The following is an 18,824-nucleotide window of genomic DNA, read 5'->3' as shown; positions in this document are numbered from 1 at the left end:
TGAAAGAAAAGGAGCATGTGGGAACATGTGGAATGGGACTGGGGATGTGACGGGGTGGGAAATAGAGAGGGAAGACATCTTCCAAGTTTGTTTGTCCCAGGCACTTTTATCGCTTCTCAATATGCGGTAAACTCAAACACTGAATTAACAGAATTTCGAACAAAAAAGCAGCTTTGTTCCAGCTTAACAATCCTGATAGCAAACGTTCTTTCAGTTACGTTGTTAGTGTTGGGGTTCAATATTCTCAGCAAACAAATAAGGTGAGCTTAAAAGCGAAAGTTAAGTGCCAATCGTTACAGATTGCAGACGACAGAAGAGATTCTACTTCCTTTTTATTTGTCATTAACGAAATAATGTAATGACATATGAAATTTTCTCCCCGATATATTAGCCACTTTGTAAGACAAAACTAAAAAATACTAAATGTATGATTTTGCAATTTATTATATGTTGAGACAATATTTTTGAAAGGCGATCAAAGAAGCAGATAGATGTCATTAATATAAAAGTTATCAGTTCTATTTTTACTTGTAACCAACATGGCAACTTCCGTTCAGAGACAAGGAAGTGGAAAAGGGAAACTTTACGGGGTGTTTTGAACCAGAATAACTAATTCGCAACAAGTTCTACAGAGCAAGAAGATTTTACAATGGCAGCGGTAGATGATGTGTACGCAAATAATTCGTCAGCTACAATTTCCCAGGCGCTGCAAACAAAAACCCTGGAGCAGTTGCTTGCGGAAGACAAAACCAAAACAGAAAAAGCAGACGAGATGCTTCGCTGGTATCATGGAAAAATTTCCAGAGAGAATGCTGAAAAGCTTCTGAGAGAAGGTGGGTTTTAAGATCCATACAGTTATTACAGAAAAGCAAAGAAATGACGTAATGGAGCGTATATATGTGTGTATGACGATGGTTAGTCTCAGACCGACGACCAACGGTGACTTCAGCAGTGACGGGATAACAAGAGTTACAGTGTGTGTGTGTGTGTGTGTGTGTGTGTGTGTGTGTGTGTGTGTGTGTGTGTGTGTGTGTGTGTGTGTGTTACCATATATGTTGTGTGTGTGTGTGTGTGTGTGTGTGTGTGAGCGCGCGCGTGCATGTGTGTGTGTGTGTGTGTGTGTTTCACCATGCATATTGTGTGTGTGTGTGTGTGTGTGTGTTAGATCTGTGTGTGTGTGTGTGTTTGTGTGTGTGTGTGTGTGTGTGTGTGTGTGTGTGTGTGTGTTTCAATCAGTATGTCATTGCATAGGTCACTGTGTGTGCGTGTGTTCGTGTGTGTGTGTGTGTGTGTGTGTGTGTGTGTGTTTCACATTTCAGTTAGTTCATACATCTGTTGTGATATATGAGGTCATGCTTTACAATGTACACTCCAGTGTAGCATAGTTTGGAAGAGGGAGAAAGAATTGGGGAACGGGGGAAGCAAAGCAGTACACATTAAATGTAATATATAAAAGTAGTTTGAATGTCGGCCAGGCTTTAAATCTTGTAATCTATAATAACCATTTGGCCTTTGGTTCTTCCGCATTCTAAGATGTTTCAGTTCAGCATTTGCAGCATATTATTTGTTACATTTCTGTTATATCATTAGTTATTTATGATATTGCATGCCACACTTCACTGCTGTTGACTGATTTAATAGATTACATCAGCAGTGTGCAGATTCCATACTGAACTACAATAGTCCTACAAAGTAGTGTTATGTACTTAACCTAGTATTTTTAGTTTCTTCTTGTCTAGAGGAAGCATAGTGTTTAGTTGATCTACCTGTTTTACAGTTAAGTTGCTTGGGATGTCAACGCTAAGGTTCTTTTCACTGGTAAAACAATCTGGTGTTATCAAATGGGAAAGGGGGTTCAGCAGTCATCATTGGTTCTTGAGGCCCAACACTCGGCTTATATCACAGATTGACATAAGTTTACATTTTGGGCCAACAGCAAAGTGAGAGCTGTATTATCAATGGTTTCTCCAGTCAATGGGAAATCATTTACAGCTTAGTCTTTTGTGAAGGACTATGACTCTCAAACTAGGAGGCAAAATTGCACTGGCTCTTAGTGCTGCAGCCTTGTGGGCTAGTTGGCCTTTGGGAACGATCCCAACGCCGACTGTCCTAAAACCCTCTTGGACGAGAGAGTGGGGATGTAACCTGGGCAAGACACTCTCCACTATAATCAAATTCTAGCCCAAATGTCGGAACAGCAGTTGCCTCCTCTGCTGTTCTGATGGTCATAGTCGGACACGACTGACTATCATATATTGGTTCTGAACGTTACATTTCTTGGGATAAAGTTCCATTCCTATTTTTATTTCAAGTAAGATGACATGTTAACTTAAAGTCACTATGCAAAAGACTGCAGCCCTCGGTGTTGTTGATCTCTTTGGAAATGGTGCTTCATTAGCAAAAATGTTGTATAGTTTTAGAGTTAACTTGTTTAGGAAAGGTTTTTGATAATTTTTTGAATTAAAAAGAGGAATTGATCAGAAACTACTCTGTGATTTTCATAGTGTGAAACACTACCTCTTTCTAGGCTGCCAGCTAACCCATGTGTAAGCTCAGATTTATAAGCTGTCTCGCAACTCCTTTTTGTCAAGAACTGGCAGGGGCCATATTGAGTATCTGTTAGGATGTTGACAGTACTGAGGTGGCACTTGATGGCAGTAGAAGTGAAGGAGACTGAGTGATAATCTGCTGTGCATGACAGTGTTCCTGCTGTCCATAATACTGCTGAAATGTTGGCACACAATAGCAGGTTTCCAAATCATCAGATATTGCTGAATCATGATTATTAATGCACAAGTACTGAAGTTGTGCTCGTATTTATTTTTTTGTAGATTCAAACAAAGGTTTATAATGTGTATGTTTGTGTGTGTGTGTGTGTGTGTGTGTGTGTGTGTGTGTGTGTGTGTGTGTGTGTGTGTGTGTGTGTGTGTGTGTGTGTGTGTTGTCATTTTGAAATGTTGGCTGCTGCTGTTCTGCTTTGAAAGTTTAAAAGTAAATAATGCAATCACACAATTGCCCATCCATGATAGCAGTGAAGGGGGGGAAACATGAGGACCATGAATGGATGTATACACACACAATGCACATTTTTTCAAGCAATTCATTGAATGATTTAATATACCTTCACATTTTTTTTCCTTTTGTGTTTTAAACTAATCTTTGCCTTGGGGTTCTCTGGTCATGTGCGTAATGTCAGTGATGCCATTTTCTATATATAACTTTAATTAGGAGTTTAAACTGGTCTGGTTTACAGTTATACTTGTACATTGTACAGCTATATAGGCACAATTGCTGATCTACATTACTGAAGTCATTGTTGTGGATTAGGAACCTTCCAGTGGTCAGATTAATGGATAAGAAATAAAATGAAAAGAGTGACTTCCGAAGAGTAGCAAGACTGTGAGCAAATGTATTGAACAGCTAACATAATGAAGTTATACTGGTTGAACAGGAAAACAGAATTGCATTGACAAATTGCTGGTGATATAAGAAAGATGAATTCCCAAATGTCTTTTTTTTTTTTTTTTTTTTTTTTAATCAAGGAAAAGAAGATAAATTCCCAAACGTCTTAAAAAAAAAAAAAATTTTTTAATCAAGAAAAAGAAAGAGTTAATCTCCTTCAGGGTCTGTACTCTGTTCCAGTAATTTTCAGCAGCTATGAACTCCCACCTCAGTCAGTCTTTTCAGCCAACTCAAAACAAGGAATGAAAGTGACGACAGTAATCGCATAGTAGTGGAGCCAGACTGAGTGAGTGTCCCTCCAACATCAACCCCCCTATGAATCTGAAGACACTGACAAGACTCACCCCAAGCATGGAAGTGGAAGGATATGGAAACTGAGGTCACCATCAGAGAAGGGCATGAAAGGCCAGATAATTTGGGACCTTAGATTTTTTATAAATTTTTATTGATGATGATGGAGGATGAGGATGAGGAAGGGGCAGTTGTTGGTAGGGAAGGATTTAGATGGGGCAATTGTTTGTAGGGAAGTATTGGGAAGTGTCAGTTGTTGATAGGAAAGGATTTGAAAGGGGCAGTTGTTGGAAGGGAAGGATTTAGAAGGGGCAGTTTGTAGGGAAGTATTGGGAAGTGTCAGTTGTTGATAGGAAAGGATTTGAAAGGGGCAGTTGTTGGTAGGGAAGGATTTAGAAGGGGCAGTTTGTAGGGAAGTATTGGGAAGTGTCAGTTGTTGATAGGAAAGGATTTGAAAGGGGCAGTTTTTGGAAGGGAAGGATTTAGAAGGGGCAGTTTGTAGGGAAGTATTGGGAAGTGTCAGTTGTTGATAAGAAAGGATTTGAAAGGGGCAGTTGTTGGAAGGGAAGGATTTAGATGGGGCAGTTGTTGGTAGGGAAGGAATTAGAAGGGGCAGTTTGTAGGGAAGTATTGGGAAGGGGCAGTTGTTGGTAGGGAAGGATTTAGATGGGGCAGTTGTTGGTAGGGAAGGAATTAGAAGGGGCAGTTTGTAGGGAAGTATTGGGAAGGGGCAGTTGTTGGTAGGGAAGGATTTAGATGGGGCAGTTTGTAGGGAAGTATTGGGAAGTGTCAGTTGTTGATAGGAAAGGATTTGAAAGGGGCAGTTGTTGGAAGGGAAGGATTTAGATGGGGCAGTTGTTGGAAGGGAAGGATTTAGAAGGGGCAGTTTGTAGGGAAGTATTGGGAAGGGGCAGTTGTTGGTAGGGAAGGATTTAGATGGGGCAGTTTGTAGGGAAGTATTGGGAAGTGTCAGTTGTTGATAGGAAAGGATTTGAAAGGGGCAGTTGTTGAAAGGGAAGGATTTAGATGGGGCAGTTGTTGGAAGGGAAGGATTTAGAAGGGGCAGTTTGTAGGGAAGTATTGGGAAGTGTCAGTTGTTGATAGGGAAGGATTTGATAGGGCTGGTTGTTGGAAGGGAAGGATTTAGATGGGGCAGTTGTTTGTAGGGAAGTATTGGGAAGTGTCAGTTGTTGATAGGAAAGGATTTGAAAGGGGCAGTTGTTGGAAGGGAAGGATTTGGAAGGGGCAGTTTGTAGGGAAATATTGGGAAGTGTCAGTTGTTGATAGGAAAGGATTTGAAAGGGGCAGTTTTTGGAAGGGAAGGATTTAGAAGGGGCAGTTTGTAGGGAAGTATTGGGAAGTGTCAGTTGTTGATAAGAAAGGATTTGAAAGGGGCAGTTGTTGGAAGGGAAGGATTTAGATGGGGCAGTTGTTGGTAGGGAAGGAATTAGAAGGGGCAGTTTGTAGGGAAGTATTGGGAAGGGGCAGTTGTTGGTAGGGAAGGATTTAGATGGGGCAGTTTGTAGGGAAGTATTGGGAAGTGTCAGTTGTTGATAGGAAAGGATTTGAAAGGGGCAGTTGTTGAAAGGGAAGGATTTAGATGGGGCAGTTGTTGGAAGGGAAGGATTTAGAAGGGGCAGTTTGTAGGGAAGTATTGGGAAGGGGCAGTTGTTGGTAGGGAAGGATTTAGATGGGGCAGTTTGTAGGGAAGTATTGGGAAGTGTCAGTTGTTGATAGGAAAGGATTTGAAAGGGGCAGTTGTTGGAAGGGAAGGATTTAGATGGGGCAGTTGTTGGAAGGGAAGGATTTAGAAGGGGCAGTTTGTAGGGAAGTATTGGGAAGGGGCAATTGTTGGTAGGGAAGGATTTGAAAGGGGCAGTTGTTGGTATAAAATGACTGAGAAGGGACAGGTATTAGCAGTGAAGGACTGATAAAGGGTAAGGACGCAGCTGTGTATGGAAATAATTTTTTGGGATGAATTTCTACAGCTGTCTTGTCTCAGCCCCTCCCTCTGTTTCCTATAATTTGAGTATGATCATTTCAGTTCTGAAACTTACATAAATTTACAGTCAAATCCATGACCTTGAACCTAAGGTGGACAGAATGAAATAGCATGAAAATAATCAATGATGTAATTAATAGGGAATGCTATACCCTGAGTGTTAGAGAGGAGAGTTGCAGCTCTACGCTTAGGAGGCTGGAAGTTTGCGCTTTCATGTTTTTGTCTGGTTTTTACTGTCAGACTGTTTTAACTTGTTCTGTTTTTTACCTGATTAGTTTCATCATGTCTCTGCATGCAAGTTACTGTTCCTCAGTTCTCTCTTTAGGCCTTTGGAAAAACAAATCTTTCTCTTTGGCCCCATGGTCTGGAGCTCCCTACCTTTGTCCATGAGAAAAAATGCAGTACTGTGCAGCTTTCAAAAAGAAATTAAAGTCTCACCTCTTTGAATTTCACCTCTCCCAATTCCTGTTATTCTATGAGTGTGTGCTTGTTTTTTGTGTTTTCTCTCTCTCTCTCTCTCTCTCTCTCTCTCTGTGTGTGTGTGTGTGTGTGTGTGTGTTGTGTGGAGGGTAGGGATGTGAGACTTATTTTTCTGTATTGTGATTTAAATTGTGCAGTATTTGGGCATTGTGATGGCAGATGTATGTGATTTGTTTTAAGCATTCAGACATTCAATTTTCATATGGTTATAATTATTGTGATATTGGTGTAAGGTATTGTGAAATGAGATTGGATCATTTATGTATTGGGATATTTATGTGCTTTGAGTGTTGTGTGTGATGTATTTGTGTGTGTACATAGATTACTGTTTAGTGTCAGTGTTTGGTTTGATGTCTTTGTAGGGTTATGTATTGAAGTTGTCATTTTATTGCATGGTTTACATATTGAATATGAATTGTACAGTGCGATTTAGCTTGTTTTACATGAAAAGACGCTATATAAATGAAAACATTATTATTATTATTATTATTATTATTATAGTTTCCCCTGCTAACATTGATGGCAGCAAGCATATATGTGATTCAATATAGTGTGTAGTGATAAAAACTACGTTGCTGTTTTGGTTGACTTTTTGTTGTTGTTGTTGCAGTGTTTCATGAGCAGACTTTGTAAAGGAAAGCTTTATATTTAGCCAAGGAGGAAGTGGTGTGTTCATACACCAGCTGTGGTGTGATTAAGAGGGGTGGGGGCTCCACTATTGACTGCTCTCACTCGGGCCATGGAAGATTTTCAAGTACCTCTCAGTCTCATACTCACAGTCTCACTACAAGGAAGTATGTTGCATGTATTCCAGTTCCCATACACGTATACATGCAAGCTTCATAGTTGAAAGAGGAACTGATATTGATAGTCAACACCAGTCAGAGGTACATTCACATATGACTGCATTAAAAATTGTATGAATGAATGCAGTTAAAACTGAGGTTATGCATCATCAGCCTGTTGGTTGTCCATAATGTGTCAAAAGTATTGCATAGTTATGAAAGAACAATGAGGCAGGGAGAGTAAAGGATTAAACAACAATAAAGAGAAGTAGCTTTCTCCATTGACAAAGTATACAACTTCAAGTCAATGCTGCTATTAGCATATTTGGGACTAAAAGGTTATGCCGGTCTTGAATAAAAACAAATTTGTGTTTACACATTTCTTCTGTCATTGCTGCTGTGTGGACATCTCAAATGATGGGTAACTGTAAGGACAATCCTGGATCTTCCTTTTTTGAGGAACTGAGCAAGTGGGATTGTTCCTGGGCACCTTTTATTTACCTGTGTGCCAGGTGAATCGGTAGCATAAGCAGCATTGACTTGAAGTTGCATACCTTGTAAATGGAGAGAGTTACCTCTCTGCTGGGATTTTATAGCTGGGTGGCAAACATGGGTGCTTGTTGCATGATGCATTTAAATGGGTCTTTGCTGCATGATACATTTAAATGGGTGCATGCTGCATAATACATTTAAATGGGTCTTTGCTGCATAATACATTTTAGGCATCTGCAAAATACCTCAGGGTTCCAGCTGCCATAATGAGGTGGGTTATTCGCAGCACAGACTGATGACTGTGAAAATGCAAGGACGAGTGCAAGTCCCAGTAAGGGTTCTTTCCGCCTGTGGCCAGGTCCTGTGCAGAGCTGAGTTGAGTGTGCTTATGGGCTCAAATGGGAAAACTGGGAATACACAGTTGAGGATCTTCCACCACATGGATAGGGTTTTGGAGTGTTGCTCAAATTTCCTGTTTCTCTTGGGCCTGGTTGATGTGGGAATATATTATGATATTATGAAAGGAAGCACACAGTACAGCCTATCATTATAAAAGAATCATTATTGTTTTTTCCTTATTTGTCCTCAGTATTTCAGAGCTTCGCTAATAAAATCTATGGCCTTTCATGTGCTGCTTTCATGATGATCTCAGTTTTGATCTCTTTTATTTCCGGTGAGTACATCTAGGTCTTTGGTGTTGGCAGATTCATGTGGGGCTGTTATTGAGGGATGTTATTTGGTTCTCCACGCTTAATCAGTCTGGCTTCATGACCAAGCTGATATTGTTGTCAGTAGGGGGATTAGTTAGTTTGTGGTGTCCTGGATATGTTGAATGAACAGGCACTACTGAGCACCATTCAAGAGACACAGCAGCAGCACAGTCTTCTCGGGTGCATGGCTTCTTGGCAACCAGCCATAGATAATTCTCTGAGAACTGCTGGTACTGATGCTGAGATTGCGACAGGTGACCCTGGGTGTGATGTGCGTTTCAGCAGTGCTGTAACAAGAGTGATATGAGAAATCTGTTGTGATAAAAAGAAATACAAATACAAATAAAAATGGAAGTGTGATGTGTGTTTCAGCGGTGCTCAAGGGGTGTGCGATGTATGTTTCAGTGGTGGTCAAGGGGTGTGCGATGTGTGTTTCAGCGGTGCTCAAGGGGTGTGCGATGTATGTTTCAGTGGTGCTCAAGGGGTGTGCGATGTGTGTTTCAGTGGTGCTCAAGGGGTGTGCGATTTGTGTTTCAGTGGTGCTCAAGGGGTGTGCGATGTGTGTTTCAGTGGTGCTCAAGGGGTGTGCATGTGTGTATTTCAGCGGTGCTCAAGGGGTGTGCGATGTGTGTTTCAGCGGTGCTCAAGGGGTGTGCGGTGTGTGTTTCAGCGGTGCTCAAGGGGTGTGTGATGTGTTTCAGTGGTGCTCAAGGGGTGTGCGATGTGTGTTTCAGTGGTGCTCAAGGGGTGTGCGATTTGTGTTTCAGCGGTGCTCAAGGGGTGTGTGATGTGTGTTTCAGCAGTGCTCAAGGGGTGTGCAATGTGTGTTTCAGCGGTGCTCAAGGGGTGTGTGATGTGTATTTCAGCGGTGATCAAGGGGTGTGTGATGTGTGTTTCAGTGGTGCTCAAGGGGTGTGTGATGTGTGTTTCAGCGGTGCTCAGGGGGTGTGCGATGTGTGTTTCAGTGGTGCTCAAGGGGTGTGCGATGTGTGTTTCAGCGGTGCTCAAGGGGTGTGCGATGTGTTTCAGCGGTGCTCAAGGGGTGTGCGATGTGTGTTTCAGCGGTGCTCAAGGGGTGTGCAATGTGTGTTTCAGTGGTGCTCAAGGGGTGTGTGATGTGTGTTTCAGCGGTGCTCAAGGGGTGTGTGATGTGTGTTTCAGTGGTGCTCAAGGGGTGTGCAATGTGTGTTTCAGTGGTGCTCAAGGGGTGTGCGATGTATGTTTCAGCGGTGCTCAAGGGGTGTGTGATGTGTGTTTCAGCGGTGCTCAAGGGGTGTGCGATGTATGTTTCAGCGGTGCTCAAGGGGTGTGCGATGTGTGTTTCAGCGGTGCTCAAGGGGTGTGCGATGTGTGTTTCAGCGGTGCTCAAGGGGTGTGCCATGTGTGTTTCAGCGGTGCTCAAGTACAGTGACAAGAGTGACATGGGGGGCTTGTTTCTGGTGCGGGACAGTACCGTGTCATCCACAGACTTCTCCCTGTCGCTGACCGTGGGGGGGCTGACCTACCACTTCCAGATCCAGCAGAAGAAGGAAGGCTACTACCACATCGATAATGGGGCTTTGATACATGGTGCGTGCGTGCATGTGTGTGTGGGTTGGTGGGAGGGTGTGTGTCTGTCTGACTGTGTGTGTGGGTGGGTGTTTTGAGTGTTGGTATGTGTATGTGTGTGGGGAAGAGGGGGTGGGGTGTGTGGGTGGATGTTTGAGTGTGGATGTGTGTATATGAGTGTGTGTGTATGGGTAGGTGTGTGTGTGTGTGTGTGTGTGTGTTTGTGTATTTGTGTGTGTATGTGTGGTTTTTGTATACGTCCATATGAATAAAAGGGGTATATACTGCTGATCAGGCATCAACCTAGCAGATTGTGGTGTAGCATATATATATATATATATATATATATATATATATATATGAACGCAGTGACATGCCTCCTAGAGAAACTAAAAACTGAAACTGTTGCCCCTGTTCCAGGGCTGGAATGTCTGATTCAGCACTACACAGACGAGGCCAACGGTCTGCCCACCAACCTGGAGTCCTTCTGCCAGGGTCAGCCGCCGCCCCACAGAGTGCGCAAAGCTGGGCACAACACACTGCTGCATCAGGCTGTGCAGGAAGGTCAGTCGGTGTCCACTGTTGTGTCAGCGACGACCACTTTTGTCTGTCTGTTGTTTGCATGATGCTGTACGAGGATGGGTCTTCTATTGAAAATTTTTTTTAACAGTTCTGCCAGTCGTGCAAGCTTGTGTGTCTTGCAAAGTTCATGTTTGATCACAGTCTTTCTTATTCCTGTTAGACTGACTTTGTGTACAAAGTGTGAACGTAGAGACCTTATAGGGACGAGTTTCATTACCTCTTTGACTGTCCATCCTTTGAAGAATTGAGAAAAAGCTATTAACCATAATTTTACTGAAAAAAAAGACGAAATGTCTTGAAATTACATTCATTGTTCACAAGTAAAAGCAAATGTTTATTGACTCATTAGATAATTTTCCTGAAAATCATAATGGATGCATTGTGATTCACCTTGATAAACAAGATGGATATCCTCTCTGATATGACTTGTTGAAATTTTCTTGTGAATTTGTCCTATTTGTTTTTGGGATAGTTGTCCATTCACCCCTGACATGTATGCAGTGTACAAAGCTATATCTTTTGTATATTTCTTTTGCTAGGTTTTTGTTGTTGTTAGTTTCAGTATTTTTTGTTTCTTATTTTAATGCCTTCCCTCATATATATCTTAACCAATCAGTTGGTATGGCCATTGTAATTGTTTGCGAGCACATTGCCAGATGCATTTCATATTTGTATTAATAACATGAAATGTGTAACATTTTCCCCCTCAGGGCTTCCTGAATTAAACACGCCCTGTCTTGTCTTGTCTTGTGTACAGGTGTGTGATGTATGAAGTGTACAATGTATAACACTGTAGACATGTGATGTATGGAATGTTTTGTGAAACGTAGTGTACAGGCATTTGATGTATGAAGTACAATGTTTAACATTGTGTACATATATATGTGATGCACGCAGTGTTCCACCAGTTTAACACTTTGCAGATATGTGATGTATGAAGTACAATGTTTAACATTGTGTACACACACACATATATATATATATATGTGATGCACGCAGTGTTCCACCAGTTTAACACTGTGCAGATATGTGATGCATGAAGTACAATGTTTAACATTGTGTACACACACACATATATATATATATATGTGATGCACGCAGTGTTCCACCAGTTTAACACTGTGCAGATATGTGATGTATGAAGTACAATGTTTAACATTGTGTACACACACACATATATATATATATATATATATATATATATGTGATGCACGCAGTGTTCCACCAGTTTAACACTGTGCAGATATGTGATGCATGAAGTGCAATGTTTAACATTGTGTACATAAATATATATGTGATGCACGCAGTGTTCCACCAGTTTAACACTGTGCAGATATGTGATGCATGAAGTGCAGTGCATAACACATTGTGTGGATGTGTGATGCAAGAGGTGTACAGTAAATGCTGTACAAATGTGTGATGCACAACGTATGCTGTGTAACACTGTGTGCAGGAGATGTCAAAATCATCCAGCAGATTCTGGACAGTCCCAATCGTCCAGACATCAATGCTAAGAACACCCTTGGTGAGACCTTGTTCATCCGTGTTTCTATGTTTTCTACTGTGCATGGAAATGGTGACTGTCAGTGGGGGACAGAACAATTATTTTACGACAACGGCTAACTTAGAGCATAAACAGGGACACAGTCAAAGAAGGATTTATTAGGACATCAAACAAGGATTAGTGGGGACATGAAACAAAGTGGACTGATGGGAACATTATCAAACAAGAAGGATTAATAGGGACAGCATCATACAAGAAGGGTTAGTGGGAGCATCATCAAACAAAGAAGATTGTTTGGGACATCATCAAATTAGGATTAGTGGGGACATCAACAAACAAAGAAGATTATTTGGGACATCATCAAACAAGGAGGATTAGTGGGGACATCATCAAACAAAGAGGATTTTTTGGGACATCATCAAACAAGAAGGATTAGTGGGGACATCAAACAAGGAGGATTAGTGGGGACATCATCAGATAAGTAGGATTAGTGGGGACATCAAGCAAGGAGGATTAGTGGGGACTCTAAGCAAACGATATTTATGATTTGATGGGGCCATTGATCAAACTGTGACGTAGGGTGACACAAGAGCTTTGAGATTTAGTGGGAATCGTTAAATCATCTGGAGATGTGGGCATTTGAGCAACAAGTATGGATAATGGACATAGCAAAAGTTAAGGGAATATTATGTATTACCATATACAGGGTATGTTACTGGGGACATCACGTGAAACAAGGCAGATGCTAAGGCTCACCAGGGGGATAACAAGGACTAATGGACAACATACATGGAGTATTGCTTGGGGTAGGAGTGATTGTGTGGGTCATCCAGGTGGATAGTGGGTACTCATCAAACAATCGAGGTTTAGGGGAATTTCCTTTGTAATGTAGGGATCCCTTCGTTTTACCAAACATTGAGGAAATATTATACGTGTGACATCATCCATAATGTTCGGGAATTTATCATAGTATGATTAGTGGGTACTTGAACCTAAGGAGTGTTGTGGGACACACAATCAAGTGATTAATGGGTGCTAGCAGGAGGTTGTTGGGGACGATCACTGCAGGCTGGATTAGGGGGGTCATTATGACAACCCATCTCCTGCGCAGAAGGGGGTTCACTCTTCAGAAGCGGTATTTGGGGCATGCATCATACCAAGGTAGTTCCGGTCATGAAGCATAACGAGGGGATGACTGGCATCATTTAATCTATGAATGTTATGTTGGTGTACGTTGTGTGCTAAGGGTGATTTTTGGTGATTGGTGCATCACATGGGGTTGCTTATGCCAGTTTGGTCATGTGTGAGACATTTTTTATTCTTCCAACTTTTATTACTCAGCTTTTGTATTTATTTTATTCTGTTTGTCAGAAAACCTTTGTGAAGATGTGTTGTGTTTAGCGTAACATGTGGACAGATTTGGTTTGTACGCAGAACCTGGCAGTGATTGTTACTGTGTTAGAGTAACCGTGGAACAGTGATTGTGTACTGGACACAGTAACGTCCAGTGATACTTTGGACTGTCCATAAACATATATATTAGAGTGGATATAATTTTACTGGGGCAACCCTTTTGTTGCAGTGAGTTCTTTTTTAACACACACCAAGTGGGTTTATCGTCTCATTCAAATGACTAGCATCCAGACCACCACTCAAGGTTAAAGTGGAGGGGGATCAAATACAGAATACTGGTGAGTGTGTGGTTTGAACCTGTGCGCTCAGATCCTCTCGTTATCGAGGTGGACGTGTTACCACTAGGCCACTACTCCACTGAGGTACAGACAGTAAGGTGTCTTCACTGCTGTTTTGTATGTGTGTGTGGGGTTGTGTGTATGCGCGCACATGTGTGTGTGTGTGTGAAATGTGTGTTTTATGGAATGTATTTAATTTTAATCTAAGCATTGTTTACTTGATATTTTTTATTGTTTGATGGATTAGGCTTTTTGATTCGTTCTGTGAATGTATCGGATTGACAAAGAGCTTTTTTTTTTGTAATGTTTTTATGTTATGTTTATATCTATCTGGATGATGTAAGGCGCTTTGAGCAACTAAAGTACTGGATATCTGGCCATAGAAAAGTTATGAATTATTATTATTACCATTATTACAGGGTCCACTGCTCTTCACCTGGCGGCCTACAATGGCCGTGACGACATTGTGCAGATCCTGCTCAAGGCCTCACCAGATACCACCATCAAAGACTGCAATGGACACACACCGTTACATGTGAGTTACTTGCCCTTGCTGGGTGGAGTTACTTGCCCTCGCTGGGTCCTCCAGTGTGGCAGAGTGGGTTACGTTCCTTCATGCGTGAGTGGACTATTCCTGATTGTTTTCAGGGGAATGTTTTTCCTTTGTAATGTTTTAGCGATGTATTCCTTTCGTTTTATTCCTTAATTGATACTTGAGGAAATTATTCCTTATACTGTTTGAATCATTCATTCCTTTCGTGTTTGAGAAAAATTATTCCCCATACTGTTTGAATCATTTATTCCTTAATGTTCGAGGAATTTACTCTTTGATGTTTGAGTAACTTGAACCTTATGAGTTGTGTGTGAGGAGCGACGGACATATCAAGCTGACTGTATGGTGCTGCAGAGAGCGTGTGTTGGGGACAGAGCCAGCACTGCCCGGCTGCTGATCCAGGTGGGTCATTGTGACCCCCATGCTCGCTGTCCGCAGACGGGCTGGGTTCCCCTGCATGAAGCGGCCCTGAAGGGCAGTGTGGAGTGTACCAAGGTAAGTTGCCGGTCGGTGAAGGGGCATGAAGCGAGGGGGTGCTGCGTCAGTTCAGGGGATGCTGTGGCATGTGTGTGTGTGTGTGTGTGTGTGTGTGTGTGTGTGTGTATGTGTGTGTGTGTATGTATGTATGTGTGTGTGTGTGTGTGTGTGAGTGTGTGTGTGTTTGTGTGCATCAGCATGTGAGTGTTTGTTTATGCCTGAGTGTGTGTGTCTATGTGTGTGAGATTATTATTTTAATATACATACTTTCCTAACTTAACTCTTTATTTACTCAGCTTTTGCTAATTTATATTTTATTCTGTTTGTAGAAATACCCTTTGTGAAATGACTGTGTACCTGTGTTATAGACAGTAAACCATGTGGAACAGTGATTTTGTGTACCTGTGTACAGACAGTAAACCATGTGGAACAGTGACTTTGTGTACCTGTGTTCAGCCAGTAAACCATGTTGAACAGTGACTTTGTGTACCTGTGTTCACCAGTAAACCATGTGGAACATTGACTTTGTGTACCTGTGTTCACCAGTAAACCATGTTGAACAGTGAGGAAGGTGGCAGAATGGTTAAGACGCTCAGCTGCCAATACAGAGAGTCCGTGAGGGTGTGGGTTCGAATCCCGCTCTCGCCCTTTCTCCTAAGTTTGACTGGAAAATCAAACTGAGCGTCTAGTCTTTCGGATGAGACGATAAACCGAGGTCCCGTGTGCAGCACGCACTTGGCGCACTGAAAAAGAACCCATGGCAACGAGAGTGTTGTCCTCTGGCGAAATTACGTAAAATGAAATCCCCTTTCATAGGTACACAAATATGTAAGCATGCACTCAAGGCCTGACTAAGCGCGTTGGGTTATGCTGCTGGTCAGGCATCTGCTCAACAGATGTGGTGTAGCGTGTATGGATTTGTCCGAACGCAGTGACGCCTCCTTGAGAAAGTGAAAGTGAAAGTGAAAGTGAACAGTGACTTGTGTACCTGTGTTATAGACAGTAAACCATGTGGAACAGTGACTTTGTGTACCTGTGTACAGACAGTAAACCATGTGGAACAGTGACTTTGTGTACCTGTGTATAGACAGTAAACCATGTGGAACAGTGACTTTGTGTACCTGTGTACAGACAGTAAACCATGTTGAACAGTGACTTTGTGTACCTGTGTATAGACAGTAAACCATGTTGAACAGTGACTTTGTGTACCTGTGTATAGACAGTAAACCATGTGGAACAGTGACTTTGTGTACCTTTGTTTAGACAAACCATGTGGAACAGTGACTTTGTGTACCTGTGTTCACCAGTAAACCATGTTGAACAGTGACTTTGTGTACCTGTGTTCACCAGTAAACCATGTGGAACAGTGACTTTGTGTACCTGTGTTCACCAGTAAACCATGTGGAACAGTGACTTTGTGTACCTGTGTTCACCAGTAAACCATGTGGAACAGTGACTTTGTGTACCTGTGTATAGACAGTAAACCATGTTGAACAGTGACTTTGTGTACCTGTGTATAGACAGTAAACCATGTGGAACAGTGACTTTGTGTACCTGTGTATAGACAGTAAACCATGTGGAACAGTGACTTTGTGTACCTGTGTACACCAGTAAACCATGTGGAACAGTGACTTTGTGTACCTGTGCACACCAGTAAACCATGTGGAACAGTGACTTTGTGTACCTGTGTTCACCAGTAAACCATGTTGAACAGTGACTTTGTGTACCTGTGTTCACCAGTAAACCAGTCTTTAGCGTTGACGCTGACTTACTTTACCCCAGGCCTTACTGGAGCTCCACGCCACCCCCTTTCCCCGCAACGAGAATGGCGAGACCCCGCTTGACGTGGCAGAGAAGTACCGTCGTCTGGACGTGGTGAAAGTTTATGGTAACTAACTCTTCTGTTGTCTTTTGACTGCTGACACACACACTTCTCGAAAAGTTGATGACCACTTCATAAAAGCAGGCATATTATGAATTGTTAAAAAAAAAAAAAAAAAAAATCAAGTTATACACCCCAGTTTGTCAAAAATCCAGTGTCATCATTTCAATGTTCCCCTAAGAAGGAGACCGTGCATGTTCCCAAGTGGTCCTGAACGTTTTGTGAACCCTGTATATTGGGATTATGGCACCAGGGCCACCACTTGCAGACCCTGCCCTGTATAACACCTCCCCCTTCACTCTTTCCACCTGTCAGGATGTTTCCTGTTTTGTAAAAACATGGAAAAAACATGGACACTCACTCAGTCTGGCTCCATGACTAAGCCATTATTGTTGTCAGTAAGGGGCTTAGTTGGTGGTGTTTTTAGTATGTTCAGTCATAACAGGCACTACTGAACACCACCAAAGTGACTCAGCAGAAGTGCAGGGTCTCTTCTGGTGTGTGGCCTCATAGTGACCTAACATCAATGGTTACCAGTGGACTGCTGATGCTGGGAATGTGACAAACTCAGGTGTGGCCATGTATGGGGGACTCTGAATGAGCAGTGTGGGAGTAATGCTACTGAAATGGTACAGACGATGGGGCAGCAACAACAACAACAAAAAAAAAAAAAAAAAGGAAAGAAAGAAAACATGGAGAGGATGGGATTGCCCATAGCAGAAAAACTTCTGCACAGCAAAAACATTTCAACACACACACACACAGTAACATACACTTTACTGTTCATGTCAGTTGTATTGAACACACAGAGAAAGCATAAACAGGGTTCAGTTCATGAAGAACCACTGGGATGTGGTGATAGCAGAAAAGACAGACTTCACCAGGTGAATTATAAATCAGCTGCAAAGTTGTGGAAATGATATACGCACCTGTCCCAGACAGTGTGAAACTGATCTGTCCATGGTCTGACCAAGGTCAGCGTTTCAACCATTATGTCTGTCTCTTTGCCAGTTTCATATTTCTGAAAGATGCCATTATGTCTGTCTCTTTGCCAGTTTCATATTTCTGAAAGATGCCGAAGTTTTCGATTTCACCTGATTTGAACTGGTTTGACGGAACTCACTTTTTTTTTCTTTTTGTCTGTTCAGTTTGAACGGTCTGTGTAAGAATTTCTTTTTATTTACTTGTTATTTTATATTTATGTTCGTTTTACTCTAAGTTGGTGATTGTTTTTCATGTGGTTTTAGCCTGGGGGTATTCTTTGAGGCTGGCCAAGCCAAAAAGACCCAGAATGGAGCTAGAACTGTTATGATGACAGTTGTCACTGCAGAGAATGCACAGCTGTTGTGGTAATGGCAGTGCTGTGTTATAGTCATTTTCTTCATTTTCATCTGCACTGTTTTCAGTAGCATTGCTGCCATGCTGCTCTCTCCTTCGAGTCCTCCATACACAGCCACACCTGGCTTCGTCTGTCGCAGTCACAGCTGTGGCAGTTCAGAGGGAACTGATGGAGTCTCCCGTTGGTCCAACGGATGAGTAGGCAGGCAGGCTTATCTGTCGGTGTGTGTCCACATATGGGAGAAGAGGCCAATTCTGGATGCGCAGCACTTCCCACAGGTGTTGCAAGGGAAAAAATCTATGAAAAAAAAGGGAACCATCTATGTTTTATTTGCCAGGAGGCCATGCACTGCTGCTGAGTCACTTTGGTGGTGTGCAGTGGTGCCTGTTCTGATTTAGTGTACTAAGCACACAATTTACTGAGCTCCCTACTGAAAAAGATTTTTTTTTTCAATTATTTTTTTTTGCCTTTTGAGAAAGGAATATGTAGCACTAAAAGAAAAGAAGAAAATTGTTCTTTGGACTGGCATGCAACTGAGGCCACAGAAAAAGAAAAAAAAATGCTGTCATATGGTCACATGGTCATAGGTGCTGTCATATGGTCCCTTCATTATCATTGCAGAGGAATTCCAGCCATTACCTACCCGGACTGACAGGAAGGACTGGTTTCACCAGGAATTAGATCGACAGGTAAGCTGAGTCACTTGTTGGCGTTGCTTTTTTTTTTTCATGTTGTTTGTGGAGGGTAGGGGATTGGAGTTTGGAAGTTTCTGAATTTCTTTATTTGATTTATTAAGTGTCAAGCATCTGCTCACTTTGTGTTTAAAAGAATTATGTATTGGAAAATTCTTAGAATTTGGAATATTTTGAACATATTGTTGTTATACAGCAGATGTTGGAGTGGATGTGGAGTGATGGCCTAGAGGTAACGCGTCTGCCTAGGAAGTGAGAGAATCTGAGCACGCTGGTTTGAATCACGGCTCAGCCGCCGATATTTTCTCCCCCTCCACTAGACCTTGAGTGGTGG

At 42.1% G+C, this 18,824-nt stretch overlaps 1 protein-coding gene across 2 annotated transcripts in view; it reads left to right on the top strand.

Moving 5' to 3' along the window:
• Positions 1-541: 541 nt before the first annotated feature.
• Positions 542-18,824, top strand: part of LOC143289249 (tyrosine-protein kinase HTK16-like) — a 47,991-nt gene continuing 29,708 nt past the window's right edge. For both annotated transcript variants that reach the window (XM_076598230.1, XM_076598229.1), the window contains exons 1-8: positions 542-833; positions 9,615-9,791; positions 10,191-10,334; positions 11,806-11,877; positions 13,967-14,082; positions 14,455-14,595; positions 16,360-16,465; positions 18,420-18,487. In XM_076598230.1, coding sequence (XP_076454345.1) covers positions 650-833; positions 9,615-9,791; positions 10,191-10,334; positions 11,806-11,877; positions 13,967-14,082; positions 14,455-14,595; positions 16,360-16,465; positions 18,420-18,487 — 1,008 coding nt within the window. In that variant the 5' untranslated portion in view covers positions 542-649. The remainder of the gene's footprint in view (positions 834-9,614; positions 9,792-10,190; positions 10,335-11,805; positions 11,878-13,966; positions 14,083-14,454; positions 14,596-16,359; positions 16,466-18,419; positions 18,488-18,824) is intronic.

The sequence above is a fragment of the Babylonia areolata genome, chromosome 13 (assembly GCF_041734735.1).
Source record: "Babylonia areolata isolate BAREFJ2019XMU chromosome 13, ASM4173473v1, whole genome shotgun sequence".
Taxonomy (NCBI): Eukaryota; Metazoa; Mollusca; class Gastropoda; order Neogastropoda; family Buccinidae; genus Babylonia; species Babylonia areolata.
The sequence above is the reverse complement of the archived record's forward strand: the minus strand, read 5'-3'. Positions and strand labels throughout refer to the sequence as shown.